At 36.2% G+C, this 20,209-nt stretch overlaps 1 protein-coding gene across 1 annotated transcript in view; it reads right to left on the reverse strand.

The window, feature by feature from the left end:
* Window positions 1-1,667: 1,667 nt before the first annotated feature.
* Window positions 1,668-20,209, reverse strand: part of LOC112690696 (rho GTPase-activating protein 7) — a 106,246-nt gene continuing 87,704 nt past the window's right edge. The window contains exons 8-19 of the mRNA XM_025564760.1: window positions 17,924-17,995; window positions 17,696-17,838; window positions 15,182-15,583; window positions 11,020-11,223; window positions 9,871-9,967; window positions 9,725-9,794; window positions 9,394-9,620; window positions 8,845-9,156; window positions 5,246-5,625; window positions 2,735-2,886; window positions 2,136-2,591; window positions 1,668-2,005 (exon numbers count right to left, since the gene is read on the reverse strand). Coding sequence (XP_025420545.1) covers window positions 1,891-2,005; window positions 2,136-2,591; window positions 2,735-2,886; window positions 5,246-5,625; window positions 8,845-9,156; window positions 9,394-9,620; window positions 9,725-9,794; window positions 9,871-9,967; window positions 11,020-11,223; window positions 15,182-15,583; window positions 17,696-17,838; window positions 17,924-17,995 — 2,630 coding nt within the window. The 3' untranslated portion in view covers window positions 1,668-1,890. The remainder of the gene's footprint in view (window positions 2,006-2,135; window positions 2,592-2,734; window positions 2,887-5,245; window positions 5,626-8,844; window positions 9,157-9,393; window positions 9,621-9,724; window positions 9,795-9,870; window positions 9,968-11,019; window positions 11,224-15,181; window positions 15,584-17,695; window positions 17,839-17,923; window positions 17,996-20,209) is intronic.

Consider the following 20,209-nt stretch of genomic DNA (forward strand, 5'->3'; position numbering starts at 1 on the left):
AGAATTAATTTTGTTAAAAAATTTACCATTTGATTAATAAGAATTTATCAAGTAGTATTTACTTTGTTTTAAAAAATATGAAGTAAAAATATTTGAATTTCTTACATTTGATTTTTTTAAATTATTATTGTTATTATTCTCACTCGCCTTTCTCCTAACTATTAGGGGTCGTCTACCATTATCCTAAATTTCCACTCGTCTTGATTTTCTACATCCCTATGATACATACACTTCTGTTCATTTCATCCAACAGCACTTAATTCTATGTTTTACATACATATCAAAGCCCTGTCCTTTTATACAAATAATCCTAAATATTTAGTTTTCAACATCACCATTTATTGTCATTATTATCCTCATCAACTATTTTTTTTTTTTGTGCTATAAATTAACTAATTAATTGGTATGCAAAATTTACAGATTGTATTCAAAATGTCAAATTGACATATATTTGTATTGACTTAATGTACTTACATAACTTATAGGATACAAAATACATTTTTAATGAAATAGCTGTGGTAAATTTTTATCTTTTATCTCAATTGGCTAATAAATTATCTAATTTCCTATTTATAACATAAATAGTTTTAAAGGATTACAAGAATAAATCACATTCTTAGTAAATTTGAAAGCTAATAAATAATGACTATAAAAATCAAAGATTTCTATTGTGTAGTCTTTAGTGATCGTTCAATTGCACCGTTTGAAAAAACTCTAAGTACTTATTAAGATACAAATAATTTGAAAATTAATTATTTAACTTTTCCTTCTAGTAAATACCAAATAATTTGGAATTGACAAAATATTTTTACCAGTATTCTTAATATTAAAACTTATAAGTTTAAGGTACATAATTCTTGTGAGGATTAAAGAGAATGTGTATTTGATTATAGAACAATGTTTTATTTTCATTATTTTTTTTTTTAAACATGATTTAACACAAATAATATTAATAGAGGTAACTATATTCTAACATTGAACAATATGAATAATATAATATATAATATCATACATAAATACTTACACAACAATAAGTAAAATAAGTTCAAAACACATATTGTTTCAAAATTCAACTTATATTTTACATAAATTAAGTACTTATATTAACTACTAACAAAAATATACAATGATAATAAAAATGGTAAATACATTCCAAACTTTTAAAAATTAGGCAAAATTTGTATTATATGTGATGTGTCTCTTATTTATTTTAAGTAAAAACATGGTCCCATTTTACACAATTTTTACAGTTTGGCCGTGAATGTGCTTTTGGGTTAGTCAAAATGTATTGTACTGAACAATTTAAATATTAATCGCTGTTAATTATATAAATAAATCATATAGGAACTTTTATTGGTACATGCATAATATAAATTCAGTTTTAAAATTCAAACGAAAACTACCCTGTTGTTATTATTGTTACAGGTAGTACCATTACGAATGATAACCTTAGTAACGATCATCAACGTTATAATTGGCATCCCTATTTTGTCATAGAACAAATTGTACAAACGTATTTAAGTTTTTTTTTTTTTGTTTTATTGAGTAATAAGCATCATCTACTCCAATCAGTCTACAGTGTCTTATGTAACAACGTGGTTTGATTTGTATATGTTAAGAAAAATAAAAAGTTAAAAATATAATAATACATGTGTACACTTTTATCCATATAATATACACACAACACATACAAATGACATCATCAACACTAGTGATCGATGTCATGTATGTTTATTCGATTTGATCATGTCGCACAAAGTATTAATGTGATACAACGATTTGTTTACAGCAACTAGAAGTATCTAATAAAATAAAATAATATACAAAAAAAAAAAAAAATTCTTTACAATATCGAAACGGTGCCACGTGAGGCAATCTGTACTACACTGCTCATACTTTGCTCTCGGGACCTTCGGCGGAATGTTCAAATGATTTTCGAATCCTGGACAAGTACTTGGAAGTGATGTGACCGAATATCTTGTTGTACCACTCGCACGTCCTTCCCCTGGAAACGAAGATAATACATAGACGTGTGAGTACATTGTAATTATTACTGTTGTTTATGTGTGTCGGTCGAACGAGAGAGTAACATCGAATAATATGAAAGAGACAATGCGGGATTGTAGGGCACTTACTTCGTGTCGACCCTAGACAAATGCAGCACCCTGGACTTGCCCGAGCCGCAAGGTTCGATCAGGTACCTGGAAGCCAGCACGATGCCGCGGACCGCGCCCTTCGGCAGCTTTGCGTCCGGGTGTTCCACGGACGTTTCAACGATCGCGCAACCACCCTTGGCGAGGTCCGTCCTCCAGGACCGCACTACACAGTAGTCCTTGGTCAGGTGCGGTTCCATCGCGGCGTTCGTGTACTGATACAGCTCGGCCTGCGCGTCCATTTTCATCACCACCTTGGCCGACACCAGCTCCGCGTCCCACACGTGCCTCTCCCACAGCACTCTGGTCAGCACCTCGGTGGGCGGTGCCTCGACTTCCGTGCACACGCGCCACAAGCGCAACGGGTGTCCGTCGCCGACTTTCTTGTACGATATGTCGACGTTCTCAAAACTGCCCATGGAGATCCACCCTCGGTTTCTGCGGAACGCGAAAACGAAATTATATTTTATACCGTACTGCGGTAGCAGCCACAACGCTATCGTCAAAACCGTGAGATAACGACGTACGATTTTCGTACGGTAATTACGGTCGTTCGGGTAGAACATAGTGTGATCGCTTACTTGTCTTTGACTTCCTTGAGCAACGCGGACGTGCACACGTTCAAGTATCCTCTCCAGTCGTGACCCATTTCCCCGCCTAGTTCTTCTAGACTTATCGGTATGCTCTCGTCCATATAGCTGAAGTGACACTGGCTCATGATATCTTCTGACATCTGAAAGGTATACGAAAAATAAAAACCCCGCGTATAAATACACGTGCTCGCGGTCAAACATTGAAGCGAACGTGTGAATAACTCGGCACTGGGCATGGCCGCCACATAGGCGGTACTCGTATAATACGATTAGAGCAATGCTTCTTAACCTTTTTTTAACTGCCGCCCCCATAAGAATCAAAATTTTTTCAACCCCCCCCCCCCCTTAACTTCATTAAAATAAAATGAAAATAGTATACGTGAAATTTTTATAATTGAATAATAAATAATATACGTGTGTATAAATGTAAATATAATAAAAATAAAATGTAAAATTTACGTTAAAATATAATTTAAAAGGATAATTTAAATGTTTTGAAATGCATTGATCAGTGAAACGGTTGTGCTTGATGATTCAAAGCCAATTTTTTTTTACGTTTGGTTCAAAGAATGTGAGATGAAGGCGTAAGTCTCCTCTTTTGACGATGCCAAATCGATTTATTTTTTTCGTTATTAGATAATAATGTATAACTGTGTATATAACTGTATAACTTAAACATACATGTTTATAATACATTTTAATTAAATTTTTTGTTATCAAATTTTATTTATTATATTTTAATTAACAGAAAAGATACATTTCTTTTTCTTTTTTAGGCCAAGAAACTCAAAAAGTTGGGGAACAAAGTATAAGTGCAGAATGGCCAGCAACTACATCTCTAGGTACATTAAATTCATCTGGTGCTACAGTAAATGATTCCGATATTCATATTGGTACTTTAAAAGAATGCTGTGCTAATCCTTGAGTTACTCTCAAGTATAAAGAGGATTTCATGGTTCTGGATTCTACTTCTACTGTTGTAAATATATCAAACTTTAATGCTGATAATACTCAATTTTTATCAACACCCAAGGCAGCATTTAAAAAAAAAAAAAACATAAACTCTATCTTATCCTCATAATTTTAGTCATGCATTTGAAAATACAATAGATAATGATAGTCTAATGGAAATAACCCAAAGTAGTATATGCTTGAACCATTTTCAAAAGTGTCCACGATTTATACTTCCTATAGAAGAAGATTTTGTAAATAATTCTGATAGTAGTAGGATGGACAATTTAAGCATGAAATCTCCAAAATTTCAATTTTTAAAGAAAAATATAAATCAGTTAAGTTTAGATATATCAGATTATAATTTGTTTACTTCATCTGCCATTTCAAAGGCTTCTTAGGGTCAAATTTAAAAAAATTAAATGATTCAAAAGATAAACTTGATTTAAAGAATACTTCAAAAGGTTTTAGTTCTATAAATTAATCAATAAATGAAAATAGTGTGGAAGTAGCAAATGTTTCTATTGATGAAAAATTAAATGAACGAAATAATTAATTTAATCCAGAAGACTCTTATAATGAGTCATTGCCGAATAAAACAGCTGATTCATTAGATAATAATGATTCATCAAAAGATCGTGTCGGGAGATCTAGGTTAAAAAGTTTGTTGACTCCTATTGATGTCAGTCACTCATTTGAATCAAACCAATCAAGTTCTACTAAACACTTAATAAGTAGTACATCTATAAATATTTTAAACTAGTAAAATTCGTGAATTACACAAAAACTGCTGCTCAATCAACTGTATTTTAAAACTTGATAACTATCAGTCAAGAATCTAATTTGAACATTACACAATACGAAATTTTGAGTAATTCTGGTTTGAAAGACCAAAGTAAAATTCAAAATGATAAAATTAGTATGTGTGCAGATTCAAATGAATTATTATCTGATAGTAAATTGATTAGGCGCTGTAATCGTTCTTTTAAAAAACATGACATCGGGGAAGGGTCGTCTAAAAAAATCAAACAATCTAAAATATAACCTTGATTTAAAGGGTTCTTCAAAAGTTTCTAGTTCTACGATTATATCTCATTCAGAATCTATTAATGATCACCCTCAAATTGAAAAAAATATTCAAGTTTTTATATAATAAAGAACCACGGATAACAAAACGTCTTTATAATTTTTTAATTAATAAGCAACAACCTGAATGTAGCATTTATGTTGTAAATCATGCAGAACATTTTGTCAAGTGTTAAACTGGAAGATTAAGAGATATTCTCTATGATGTATTGATTATCAAGTATTTTTTGGTCGCACCATTTACAATGTTTTTACGTGAACACAGTCACCGCCCCCTCCTACCACCTAAAATTAGTTCATTGGTGTACGGAACACGATCAATTTTTACGTGCAGGCGAGGGCTTAACTCCTCCCACGGCCATTTCCACATATGAGTGTGGTAGAGACTAACGGCGGCTAGGATTAGGTTTCGGTCCGGGGTCGATTTCGCGCTGTAGCGGATCAAAATTGTTGAATACGTACGACAAACAGCTGATGATACTGGTTGACCAGGTACAGCAGGCAGTCGTGGGCCGCCTTGTTCTGTCCCAGCTGCTTGGAGTCCGGCAGACCGATGGTGGACGACTGATGGTTGCGGCGCGGCGACACGGACGACGACCGCTGCGACGTGACCGGGCTGGGCGGCGTGGACCCTGCGCCGCCCTGCGACGACCCGTTGCCGAGGTGGAACAGCGACGGGGCCAGGCACACGGCCAGGTTGCTGGCGGACATCTGGTTCACGTGGCTCCTAGACGACACGCGCGACAGGAAGTCCAACAGCGTGAACAGCGCCTCGCGGTGCTCGTCCGGCAACAGCAGCACGGTGCAGTGGACCGCTTCTTTCTGCAGGTACACCGGAACGTCTGCGGAACGGATGCGAACAGCGTTAAGAATGGCGATAGTTCCGTGTGTACGCAACGTTAATTTTAACGATTTTTTTTTTCTTTCGAACTAAATTAATTTTTTTTCTTTCTTTAATTCAACGGTCTTACACCATTTGATCGTGAAGAAACAGTTTAAAAAAAATATAAACCATAAACACCGGGTCGACCAAAAGAAATTAAATTTTTCCTAGCGGTAAAATTACAATAATTACCATACACCGATCGCGATAGCAATAGGTTTTTAGTTTTTTAACACTAATGAGTAGGGTACGGATTTTAAAGAAATAAAGCTGTATAAATCTTCCGAAAAAGCTTAAAAAAAGCATTAAAAAGAGGTTTTTCAAACAAAATAAATAAATAATATTTGGAATTTCGTAAATTACTATACGCTGTTACAACGAAAATTTCCAGAGCAAGCCCATATATTTGTGTTTATTGTCGTTTTAAGATAACTAATTCATCTACTGTATACCATACAATACGTGGTAAACTTAGCACACGGGGAAAGGTTGTCAAGAAATTATTGAATAAGAATTGTAACGCATATAATATGAAAATAAATATTAACATTTCAAATATGTTTATTAAGAACACATTTTGAAAAAAGCATTAATGTACAAAAAAAAGCAGAAAAAAAGCTAAATAAAATGTCGTGCATTTTATTCTAAGTAAGTAGCATGAATCGAATTTTTGGCTGTAATAGTTTCGTTTTAGAGCAATAGAAAAAAAAATCTAATGCCTTCAAAATCCGTACTCTACTAATGAGTTTAGTATCGCAACGCGCGAAACCAAGCTACTGGCATCTGGACGACCCGCTCCCATCCTTATTACCGAATTTTCGGTTCGAAGTTTAATGCCCCGAGAGAGGTGGTGCTGGGGGAAATGCGTCCGGCATAGGAAATAGAAAATAGAAAACACGGATTCGCAGTGCCACAATACATATGCGCAATACTTAGCTGATTTCAGCCGGACCGCCGGGTGAAATTTTGGTTTTTATAAACGTGTGCGTTACGCACTACGTCTCCCACATTTGCCATATTTTCAATTCCTGTTTCAGAGCCGAATACTTCCCCCACGAATGGAAACGAGCAGTAATCATTATGATCCCCAAACCCGGCAAAGATGTTTTAAACCCTAAAAACTTCAGACCAATTTCACACCTAAATCCAATCTCTAAAGTTTTCGAACGCCTGTTGCTCAACAGAATCCAATACCACTCCTCCCACCTTATTCGTCACGTCCAACACGGTTTTCGCCATAACCACAGTACCTCTATCCAACTTCTCACCGTCATCGACGACATCGTGAATAACTTCAATAAACGAATCAAGTTCGTGGCTGCCTTGTTAGACATCGAAAAAGCCTTTGATAAGGTTTTGCACGACGGCCTTATTTTCAAACTCTCAGCACTAAACCTTCCAGTCCAACTCATCAATATCATCAAATCTTTTTTCTCAAACAGATAATTCTACGTAAAAGTCGACAATCAGTTCTCAACCGTCAAACCCATACAGGCAGGAGTGCCCCAAGGTTCCTGTCTATCCCCTCATCTCTTCTCTCTCTACATCAATGACATGCCCAAACATACAAACTGTAAAACAGCTCTTTTCGTCGATGACACCCTAGACTTATCTCAGGGCAGAACTAACAATTCCGCAATTTGTAAACTTCAATAACAACTAGACTTGTCCCAACTGTGGTTCGACGAATGGAAAATAATCATAAACCCTCTAAAAACATCCGCCATCATCTTTACCAACAAACCCAAAACCGTCTCCAACAAACTCAAAATCAAAAATAATCAATTGGTCCCCCTCCGTTAAATACCTCGGTGTCCACCTAGACAATAAACTAAAATTTTCTAAACACATCGACTACATTTCCAAAAACTTCAAAACAGATACCTCCTCTACCCAATAATTTCCCATAACAGCCCTCTCTCCCTTTCCAACAAAACTTTCGTCTACAAAACTTCTCTGAGACCAATCATAACTTATGCCAATCCTATATGGACTTCCAACATATCCAAGTTCAACCGTAACAAACTAGAAGTTCTCCAGAACACCACTCTGCGTACAATCACTGGTCTCCCGTGGTTTGTATCCAACCAAACGATCTGCAACTCAACCAGAGTCATCCCTCTCCCTGAACAAATCTCCATCGAAACTAATAATTTAAAATCAATTCCCCGATTCCTACGATCCGTGAAATTTCAACCAAACCCTGCATCTCCCCTCGTCACAGAAATCGCTCCATCTCCTTCTAACTCCCCCATCCTAGTAAAACTCGCAAAACATTTTCAGATCCTATATTCCACACTCCGAGAGAGGCAAAAGCCTGAAGCAGAGCACCCCCCCCCCACAAAGCAAAGCAAAGCACGCACTACGTCGAATTCAGCACACGGGTACGTACAATTTTATTCGTTCGTATCGAAAACACGAGCCCTCGGTTTGCACAGTTCGATTAGCGTACACTTACGTGCACAATCACAGAGGCGCAGAACGAATAACGGACGACATATACGCGGCTTGGTTAGGTTAGTTTAACGCGAAAAATCGAGTTACGATGCGAATCCTAATTGGCCACTTTCGTTGAGTATAGTGAAGTGTTGCGAATGTACCTATGTTCCATAGTGCCAATCAGATATAAGTCGCGTTCGATCACGGTACGTATATTATTACGCACGTCTAATTTGCTAAATCTCTTATCGTTAATTAATCATATTTCACTGGTAAACATTTTATTCGTCCACATCAACCGTATTGAAAATGTACGAAAATGTACACGCGCGAGTATTTCGCTTTCCATAAAAATCAACATTGCGGTGATATTAAACGTACACCGAATGGACCGTGGAATAAATTATGTTTCACTAATACGTGCAGCGGCGTGAAAACAAAAAATCTCCATCGAATTGATGAAAAAACATTTTTTATTATAGTACCTATATGGATTAATAGAATGATTTTTATATAAAATGAGATTTATATGATTTTTATATTTTATCGGTGCATGTAAAGACATAAAAAAAAAATATTATATGCTGTTTGTTTTTGAACTTATAAAAAAGGAAAGTTAAAGACAACCAATATACGATTTTGACCATCGTTTACTATCGCAACTTTTCTCTTCAAGTCTAGACATTTTCGTTACACTACCGGGTACGAGTACTTGATAAGTATACGGATATGTACTCACGTTGGAAGATCGCGATAAAACTTTCTGATAGTTTGTTGGTGAGCAGAGCCTCCGGTAACTCCCGGAAGTATTGTTTCACCATATCGGCTACGTCGTAGGCCTGGTGGTTTTCGAATTTCAAGTTGTCCGGGTCCTCTTCGGCCAGTTGTTTTAGACGCTGTATCCGGGACTTCACGCCTGGTTTGCGGAACAACCCCACGTGGTCGAGAGCGTTGTCTTCCAGCCATCGGAAAGCCGACTGAATGAACAGCGGTAGAGCCGAACCGTTTTTCTGGACGTTGGTGATCAATGGGACACCGAACACAGTCTTATCTAAGAGCGGAAAAAAATATGTTAAAAGGAGGAATGGACATGATGGTGACATCTGGAGGAGAATTTGAAAAAAAAAAAAATTCAAAATTGGTTAACCCGAAAATCGATTTGTTCTGTACATTATTATAAAATAATCATTTCGTCTATGGTTTGCAGTCGATACACGTACGAGTGTACATTTAATAATCCTATATTATCCACGTATAATGTTAACGCTATGCAAACATTTCGCAGTACCTTTGGGGTCGGGTATTTTAGTTTTGCGCATAAACTTCGGAAGTTCCCAGTTCCATCCTGTTCGGTGGGTCGGACAATATCGTTCCATGATGGCCGTCAGTTTGAGCAAGGCCAACTTCCGCAACACCAACAGCTGGCCGACGGTGAGCGACCCGACCATTTGTCCGGCTAACGAATTCGGCCGATGTTTCGTCTTTTGAAAACTATGCCACCGGACTACCGAACCTCTGTAAACGACAACAATGACATCGTTGAGTATTTAAAACGTTAACTGGCGAGCCCGTAAACATGTACGGAAGCTAAAGTATAATATCTTATATTGGATTTTTACTTTGATTTCACAGTCAGTTCTTGATCGCTGTCCTGCACTGCACTCGACACGGAATCTACGCTGTCGTTGTCTGAAAAAAAAAAAAAAATTAAAACGTATTATTATCGTTCGCGTGCGATCATCATACGGTAACGTTATCGGTTTACCTTTGTTTTTGCAGTACGTGCGACTGTCTTGGCTGCCGTTGGGAGACGAGAAATCGTTGTTACTACCGCCGTCAAAGGCCAAGAATTCCAAGAGTGGCTGAAAATGAAAGTATACACGGGTTTACGTTAGTTTATTGGTATCGGGTACTCGAAGAATACAAAGTATAATTAAACCGGGTGCGTCTGAAAGACATCTTATTATACTGAGGTATTATGACTTATTATTTATTTTATTATTATTACTATTATATGTTATGTTATTAAGAGGGCCGCGTTGAACAAAAGTCCTTGCTCGCAAGGTCTAATCGTAATACAACGATGCGCTCTCTAAGTGTTCCAATAAAAAAATCACGCACATTATTTAACAGTTCAAAATTCATAATTTATTCAACTAGTTGAATTGTAAAAGTTAAAGTCTAACAGTTGAATAAAAAGTGTAAGCCCACGATAATTTTGGTACCGTAATTTCAAACGAGTAGTTAAATGATTTTTAAAATTACGTCTACAATATTGTACGAAATATTCGATTTGCATGGTATATTCTATATGATCTATCTCACGTATAAATACCAGTCAAATTTTGATATGTATACTGTTATGCACTTCTAATCGATAGAGAAATTTTTCTCATTGTAATTTTAAGTTCATCCGAAAAATCAAAATTCAAATCACTGTCAACCAAGTGCATGATGCGTGTCGAGGATTTTCGTTCGGAAAGCACTTGAATTTCAAAAATATTTTTACATCTACTCATATATTAAATAGGTTGGTAATTTACTCGTATAAATAATTTTCAGAGGACATTTGTAACGATGCTAAAAAATATATAAAAATGAACCTATTTTGTTAACACGGATTTTGGGCAGACTCGAGTGATAAAGCTACCTAACCCACTATTATGGCTCACGGGTGTGCCGCGCTGTACACAAGTTTCCAAAAACTATGTTCAACATTGTTGTATACATATACTTATAGCTGTCGATCAAAACAATCTCTTACGCGAAGCGTTTGCGGATCAAAAAGGTATCGTGCACAATAGGTTCGACTCAATGCAATTACGAGATGGTGGATAATACTGCGAGGTTTTCTAGCTTTTGGTTATACTTATACGCGTGTTGTAATAATTTGGTAGCGTATCAATTTAATTACTTTGGTATTATTGCTGTTGGCGTCTGTGTATTCGTTTCTCCAGGACAGTTCCGAATCGGAATACGCCAACGAATCTAACGACTCAGGTTTGGCTAAGTACCGTTTGGATTTTATATGTTCGTCGGTTATCGGTGAATCAGGAGGAGTTACGTCCACACAGTTGAGTTCCTTCATCCGTTGTTGCATTGAAGCTACATCTATTATCTGAAGAAAAAAAATTAATTAATTTTTCAACATTTTTCATGTCAAGGAAAATGGAGTTACACTAATTGATTGATATTTTCCAATTTAAAGCTGGGTTCTTAAGTATATTATGTATTTAAGAACCTACTGATAATGATATGAATGTTAGCAATTATCTATAAGCTTACGGCGCTCTAAGCTTTTATAATATATGCAATATGTTGAGTTTTTTGTTTTTTAGACTTTAAACGTATTTAGCGAGTAACAACAATAATTTATTTTGGCAAAATAAAATATTTACTCAACTGTAGAATAAATTTTTTGGTGAATTTTAATTAATTGTTATAGAAAATTATATTTTTACATAGAACTATAATGTGCAAGTGCCAGGGAGTATCGGTAAAAGAGTAATAATTATTATAATTTTTAAACTGAGAATTGTTATGTTTATTATTGAACCTATTCAAAATGTTGTACATAACGATATGCAGAATTTTTTTAAATTCATGTAACTATTAATAATAATTAATAAACTATACAATAGTATCGTGTTACATATTATGATTATTTAAACATATTCGAATTTGCGATAAAATTATCAGCTGTCGTCTGAAATACAATATAATCGTTGAGTAACGCTCTATGTGTATAATTATAATATTATTGCGTTCATGATAATGCACATTTTTTATTACAATATCCGTGGCACATTTTTCATTAATAAATTCAGTGGATAGTTTAAGTAGTGAAAATATTTTAAAACGCAATTTTATTTAATATTTTAATTTAAAAATTATTTTTATAATATTATTTTTCTGAGCGTCTGCGTAAGTAATTTAAAATAAAATGATTTTCGAAGTGAGCAACAATTCTAATTAACCGCAGCGTTTAAAAATAAATTAATTGATCATATTATGTTATTTTATAGTTCCGTAATATGTTAATTTATCGATTGTTAAAAATGTTTAAAATAAAGCGTTAAATATTTTAATTGAACATTAAAATTAGAAATCGAGGTTTCAAGGACATCTGGTTTTGAAATTAACGGAGCACTGTAGGATCCAAGCCTTACTCATTTGTACTATACGGATGTGTTTTATAACGCATGTATTAATAAAATAAACATTAATAACGTTCATAAACCAAAACAATATGCTTTTATAGTTCAATATCGTTAGACCACTTTTGTGGGTTAAAATTAATTTAATAACATTTTCATCAGAATAATTTTTCAATTGGTTAAAAACATTAACACACACACGCGTGCGCGCGAGCACACACACATACACGAAACTAGGTACACATAAAGGTAGCATGTGCGTATATAACAGTATAACATTTTACTCTTCCGTGTATTGTTTTTCCAGATCCTGCTGTGAGCGCATGTCCAAGAGAAATTCGTATATTAATTTACGGTTGAAAAATATTTTACGACCTCAATACTCGACTGCGTTTTTATACTTCGATAACTAACCTCACAGCTTGTTACTACGTTGGTTATGAATTTATTTTTCCAAACGGACAATAATATGTATTTATCTAAGTCAAGTGTACCGTTGGCGGCATTGAGTTACCGTAAAGTTTAATAAACGGCACGTGCACGTGTACACAACAATAGTCATATAATATAAACTCGGATTAAAAACGATTTTAAATTTGTAATTTTCTCGTAGGTATACGGGTACTATAAATCTATAAAACTATGTTCTCGAACCCGTATAACGCGCGTAACAATGCAGTATTATAATTCGATTAATTATTCGTTGTAGATTTGTTTTTGCGGTAATCGCGAAAGAACTGGGACAAGAAAAATTGCATCACCCGTTTGGATAAGTAACAATATTTTTAGGGGTGGGTCGATCCTAGAATCGATAATTGGTATCAGCCGATATCGGTGGTATCGGAAATATCGGTTTATTTTCAAAACAGATATTTGCAATATACCGCAAAAAAAGAAAAGAACCACCAGTATAAAATACATTAATACCAATAATAACAATATTTTAATCACTAAATATCGATAGTAGTGTGGTGTTTAAATTTGAAAGGAACATTGTTATTTAATTTGCAAATAAAACTGCTTACTTGCTTAAATAATGTAATGCTTATATTATGTAATATCGGTTTTATCGGTTTGTGGAAACGGATTAATTTTAGTATAGGTTCATAGTTTTTGCCAAAAAAGTTAGATTTTTTTATGTAATATATTAAAAATCAACTTGGTTTTTACTTGTGATTATTATATCAGGTATCGGTAAAAAGTGGTATCGGCTCATCATTACATTTTCAATTTTATTTGAACGGACCACGTAAACGGCCGTACGGTAAAATCAGTGGCGTGGTTACGGGGAGGGTGTAAAGGGTTTCCACCCCCCCTCAGATTTTTTTTTTTATTTTAATGATATTTAATTATTATTTATTCATATTTACATATTATAGTAAAATGATATTTTGATTTTACTATGAGGTATATATTAAAAATTGAGCAACAAAATAATTTTCATTAAATACGGGACATAATAATAATAATAGCATTTTAAATGTAATATTATTCTACAGGACCTCGTATTAAGGTATTCTAAGAACATCATAATTGACTCTTAAACACCCCCCTTCCCAGAAAATAAATTGTATCTACGCCACTGGGTAAAATGATTACGTACCACCGGGTTAGGTTAAGTACAAATAATAATGTTACCGTTTCGGTAGAGACTTTGACACTCGTCTCGGCGCGAGTTTCAAACGTGCAATAATAATATGACTGATACGTGCGCATTTCGCCGTAAACAGTCGCGGTTCCGATCGCGGTTAATATTCCACCGCGTGGAACGTAAATCGTAGATCATTTGTTTCAAGAGAATAGCTGTCCCCGAAACTAATAATTCGTCGTAAAGTACGTCTTAAAGTAATGAGTCGATTACCGGACGAAGCGAACGCGGCCGACGGTGTGTGAATAACGATGTCTCGCCAAGCCGTTTTCCGGTCTTTACGAAGGGAAACGTACTCGCATATATTTTTCATCGAACAAATTTTACTCCAGTGATCGCCGTCACGGATCCAACGTTGTTTTTCCGCTTTATTTGGTCCGACGTACATGTATATAGATGTATTTACGCGAGAAATAATGAGGTGTATTGGTGCGCTGGATTCATTTCGGCGGGTTTACGATTAAAAAAAAACGAATGAAAAAAAAAACCGTTGGATTAATTCATTTACCGTCGGATGCAAAAATACGGTTTTTATTGGAAACGTTTGCGTTTAATCGGTACCCGTAGTGCATCGTACTCCATGTCGATTCGTTTGGTCCGATCGAATAAAACGCGTGTACATTATACAAGGTATTTCTGAAATGGTTGAGAATTCTCTGGAGTGGTCAAATGAAGAATCGTTTGAAATTATTTTTTCATCTCTGAAACCTGGATTTTATTTAATTATCTTTGCTCATAAGAGATTTATTGTAAATTTCTCACGTGAATCGAGTATGGGCTTGTCACGCGTTTTTCACGCTCGAGTCGTCAGGATCAAAATATATGGTGTGACATATCGATTTGTATGGGAACTCGCCAAGATAAACAAAGGTGACATTTATTGTCACATTTAGTGTCACTTATATGATTGATTAACACGGGTTTTTGTTGTAAAACAATCACGATTAAACAAAATTTGTTTGAAATTCACCGAAAACCGTGCGGTAATAAAATCCAGGTTGTAGAGATGGAAAAATAATTTCAAGAGATTTACCCCAGAGAACGTTCTAGTTTCCTCGACCATTTCAGAAACACCCTGTACATCGTGTACACCCGTTACGAGACGCGTGTGCGGTTCTCCTGTTTTTTTTCCCCGACGAGTGGTGAAATGGACCGTCGGAAGAGCATCGAGATAGTGTTATACGTGCTTGCGCGTCGTTGGAAAACTAAGGGGAGGGCGGAAGATCACGGTATAAAGGGCAGTCGCATTGGACAGTAGTATTAGTTAGTACCTGCGGCGAACCGATGACAATGCCGTCGCGGTTGCGCTGTTTCCGACGTCTGGTCTTCAGGCTCTCCACGCGGCGCAGTATCGCTTTCGCGCCGTCCCGGAGCCGCTCGCTGCCGGACCTTCTGAACCGCGAGGCCAGCGCCTCGGACGCGTCGACCGCGACGGCCGACTGCGACACGTTCACGCCGAACTTGCACGTGCCACCACCGTTTCCGTCCCCTTGCTGCGGCAGCACCGTCTGGTTTTGCTCCTGGCCCGCGGCACCGCTGCCCCCGTCCGGCGACGACGCCTGCATCACGGCCGCGTTGACGATGTCGTCCACCCGGGACCACCGCCGCGACTCCCTCTGGAACGTCCAGTTCTCGCTCAGCGCGCATTCGCCCTCGGAGTCCGAGTCGTCGATCTGCGAAAAACAATAAAAAACACCGATATTAACAAATCACTCGCACTGCGATACTGTTTTTTTTTTTTTTTTTTTGAGATTTTAACATTAAAATTATTTCATCTCCAAATTTAACCGAAAACATATAACGCTGTAATATTGGTGCAGACAGTAAACAACTATTTATGAAGTGATTAGTGTGTATATCACACTCAGTGGCGGATTCAGATAAAAGAAAAACTAGGGGTTGCTTAGCTCCTATTACCGAAATAAATAAATAAATATTCAACAATAATTTCTTAAATATAAATTTAATTTTTTGTTCGTATTTACCAATATCTGAATTATGTTCATAATGCATTTATTTTACTAATTGATTTTTCTATATTTTTTTTTCTTTTAGAAAATATACCTACTAATTAATCGATTTCTATTTCTGAAGAAATTAACTGAAGGGGTGCTAAAATCAGTTTGGGTGGCGCTTAGCACCCCTAGCACTACCCTTGGTTTGTCACTGGTCACACTCTTAAACTTTTAAACCAGGTTCTAGTATAAATTTAATCATACCTTTGATGATATGTTGTTGGGTGAAAGAGCAGTAGTGGGGGAAAAGCTAATACCAAAGGTTGAAAAAAGGATCTTTAGTTGATTTCTTTACCGAGAGAGTGATGAGCTATATAGGAAAAAATAGGGGAAGTTAGACTAGTTCCCACCGGAGTTGGGTAGAGGACAGTACGCACTACCGTTGAGTCCCATCATAAATTAATGGCTGTGACCAACGCGTAATCTGGTGAATTTGATCATGTCAGTGCGGTTAATTTTTATGGATTGAAACCATGGACGAATAAGAATGATTTTAAATAGTTATTTATAACCAAGAGCATAAGAATCTAGTAGCGCAACGCATTCCAGCTTACATAGCTCCTGTATGGATGTGCGATGTAGAGTGACAAAATCAATATAAGGACACCGCGGAGGGCACGAGTTGGATCGATGGGCGGTGGAGCCAGCTAACTGCACGGTAGTGTTGTACGTCCCGAGCACGTATTGTACGTATGGGTTTTCGCAGCGAATTACTCGGGGGGCACCCTCGTGCTTGTTTGAAATTCGAGGCGCCACGGGTCAGCACGTCCTGTCCCGAAACTAAACACCTTTCGAATTCCGCGGCCCTTCGGGCGCCTTACCGAAAAGCCAAGCTGACTTTTTACCCGCACCAATCTACGAGCTCGCGTGCAAGTGCCACGTTTCCGTTTGACACGAACCGTGAAAACGCTTCGCAGAACTTTGCGCTCGAGAACGCAAACCGCTCTTCGACGGCTTTTGCAAATCACACACGGAGAATTGTTGTTAAGGTATTCGAGATATATATGATTTTAATGAACCCCTTGACCTATTATATTATACGCAGGTACATCTGACCATCGGTCCTACGTACCGCACTGGTAATGGCGGTTGGAGTTGTGCGCTCAGGAGCACTTTCGCTCGCCACACGACCATTAGATAACACCCGTACGAATCGTTACGCGAGAACGCGCAGTTTCTAACAGTGCGATGCATGGACACCCAAATATTTCCCTAAATTGTGTAATGCTGCATTATAGAAATCGACCAGGAAAAATGTATTCGTTTGTTGTACGTCCAATGGCGAATAACAAATAGTTATCTACAAAAGGTTTTTATCATTGACATTACCCATGTATACTTGTTTTATATCTCCATCCTCTTATAGGCTATATCATCGTTTTCGATTCTAAGCACTGTAAATAACTTCAAACATACGTAATTACATACATGGTATAACGCATTCGGTTTTTAAGAACCTGATCTGTCCGCGTTTGTACCATGTGCATTATTCGCTACGAAATATTGAAACGGTTCCATTGCAACGCGGTACAAGTTAGCAGTGCACTAAATTACCATTTAATTTTTTGAGGAATTATGATTTCGATAAAAAAAATCGTGTGCGTCTTTAATCAGGATCGTATTTTATAGAATACTTATAATAATATTATTTATGGTTTGTCACTAAATTCGTTTAGTGTTTTATAAATAGTATTGTTATTGTAATATTTATGGGTATTTCACCGCATTAATATTTCTAATATATTAGAGTACGTCGGAAAATGTACTTACAGCATGCTTTGGCGAGAAGTCGAGTTTCATGTTGGCGCAACGGTTTAAAGCATGTAATCTCCTGAACAATGATTGCAACGAGTCAAGATCTAGAAACGGATGATCCTTTTGCACACCATTTACGTCAATGGGAAATTGCAAATCTAAAAAAAAACCATTATGTTATCCGTCATTATTTTTTTCTTCTATATGGTATAGTATATTAAAAAAAAAAAAATGTTTTATTACCTTCATACATTTGCGCGTACTGCGGAAATCCTGCGGCTCTTAGCCATTTACACGCTTCTTTGGCTTCGATTTCTGTAAAAAAAACATAACATTTCAATAAAATTCAAACACGCGATTCCGAGGATAAGATATGAAAAAAACAAAATATTATAATATTGAACAGCTGTATTGTTGTTTACGCACTGCTTGCCGATCGTGGAATGAGGGTAACCGAACGCCGCACATGCGTCCATCATCGCGACTTTATAGTTTTTAATTATATTAAGTATTTCTAATATGTACACAAATTGTTGAATAGACATTTTTATCGAGTAGGTTGTCCACATAGTTCGAAAAAATATGTCTATGGCTAATGGCCATGAAACCGTTTCTAACAAATATAATAGTAGGTACTTGTTTATGTACACACACTCACATAGTATATACGTATATGTATTGTAATCCGTCAAATTAGCGCAGTATATTGGGGTCAAATGCCCCAGAGTCAAGTATTAAATAGAATGCCGAGCGAATTCTTTGTCATCCGATTGTGTCGATTTTATCAAGGACGAATCATGGATCATTGTTTTTACCAAACGGAATCGGGTCTTTGGGTAAAAATTGCGTCTCGTTTCAGATTATATAATACCTATATGTCGATGTAGGTAAACTGGCCTGACACAACTTCACCTATGCGTCTACATAGCGAACTCCGTATTTTACGTAAAAAAAATAAAAAATGTAATAAAAATCTACGCGTTTCGACTACGTTGCAGTTATCTATTAGTTCTTGTCATTGAACGCTTATAGTGTTGTGTATAGAAAGTAATGCAATTATTCGATGAAAAGTGATTTCTCTCTCGTATTGTACATGATGATGAAATAAAGTTGCTGTTATTGTGATTTTACATTCGAACGGATGAGGTTGTCCGACAGCTACACCGCAGACAATAAATAATATTATTCAGATCTCGATTAGAGACAATCGACTACCGTTACTGGATAACCGAAAATATTTTTCCCGTCAAGGGCATTATGCAACTCGTACGCAGTTCAAGCACGTTTCGAGTGCGAAACAATTTTACAACCGTTATGAGGTTTACGCATTGTGCGGTACACGAATACGCAAAACTCGGCGAGTCTCGCGAACGGACGATGGAAGTGCACAGTGTTTATTTATTTATCTTTTCAGGTGTTTAAGAATGGCTCAATCACGCGGCCCACTCGACATAGCTCATAAATAGTAGGTCATGAATTCATAATATTGATATTACTATTATACTATTTTACGCGAGAACTGTTCGACTATAATATTTATTACGAGTATATTATATGTAATATATTGTAGTATATTACTATCACACGAATAAAGCTGGCAACATTTCTGTCTAGTTTTGTTATTATTATTTTCAACGCAATTGTAAATCGTATACCTTGATAAATTTAAGGCAATAGGTGTGTGTGTGTGTATGTTTTTATTTTATTTCGAAAATGAATTACTACAAAAAAATTTCATGATCATGTAACATTGCAGTGGATACGTTTTGTATTAAACGATAGTAGACATGCACCTATCCATAAGTATAAATATGAAAACTCGAAAATATATCCACCCGTAGACGTGCAGAGTTATTGAAAAATGTCGGAAATCACGAACATCCATTACGATAACTGCTACTATAAGTGTAGAACACTTTCGACGTATAATTTACAACCGTCGGTGGTCGGTGTAAGCTGATCCTGATGATTCGTTAAAAAAAACAACATGTTGTCATTTCTTCGGCAGTTATACAATACAGGTTACGAAGGTAAAAAAATTAAACAGTTTATAACTACCGTGTTTACTAATAATTCTTAATGGAAATATTCATATGATTTCACACGCGATCGCTGCGTTTGTATAATATATAAGACCGGGCAATTCGTTTGAGGCGCGCTATCATATTATACTATCCAATCGCGGGAAAAATCATAATTATTTCAAATTGAATTCACAATACACGTTATAAGTTGTTTTTTCGAACGTCTCTTCTTAGCTTATATAATATAATACATTCAAAATGTATGTTTTCGATGTTCTCGTCATTAACCCCATTGTCGGTAAAAAACAAATTTTCGGAAACTGCGCGATGGAACACAACGATGAGAACCACGCCAGGTTAACATGCACAAGTCAAGTCTAATTTCGATGGAAAAATACGAAAAATAAAAAATAATAAGCATCACCTTGTTAACATTAACATTGGATAATAAACACTACCACTGCGGGGATCGGGAAATAAGAACTGTGACTGAATTACGCGAGCG

The sequence above is a fragment of the Sipha flava genome, unplaced genomic scaffold (assembly GCF_003268045.1).
Source record: "Sipha flava isolate LNK unplaced genomic scaffold, YSA_version1 518_pilon_pilon, whole genome shotgun sequence".
NCBI lineage: Eukaryota > Metazoa > Arthropoda > Insecta > Hemiptera > Aphididae > Sipha > Sipha flava.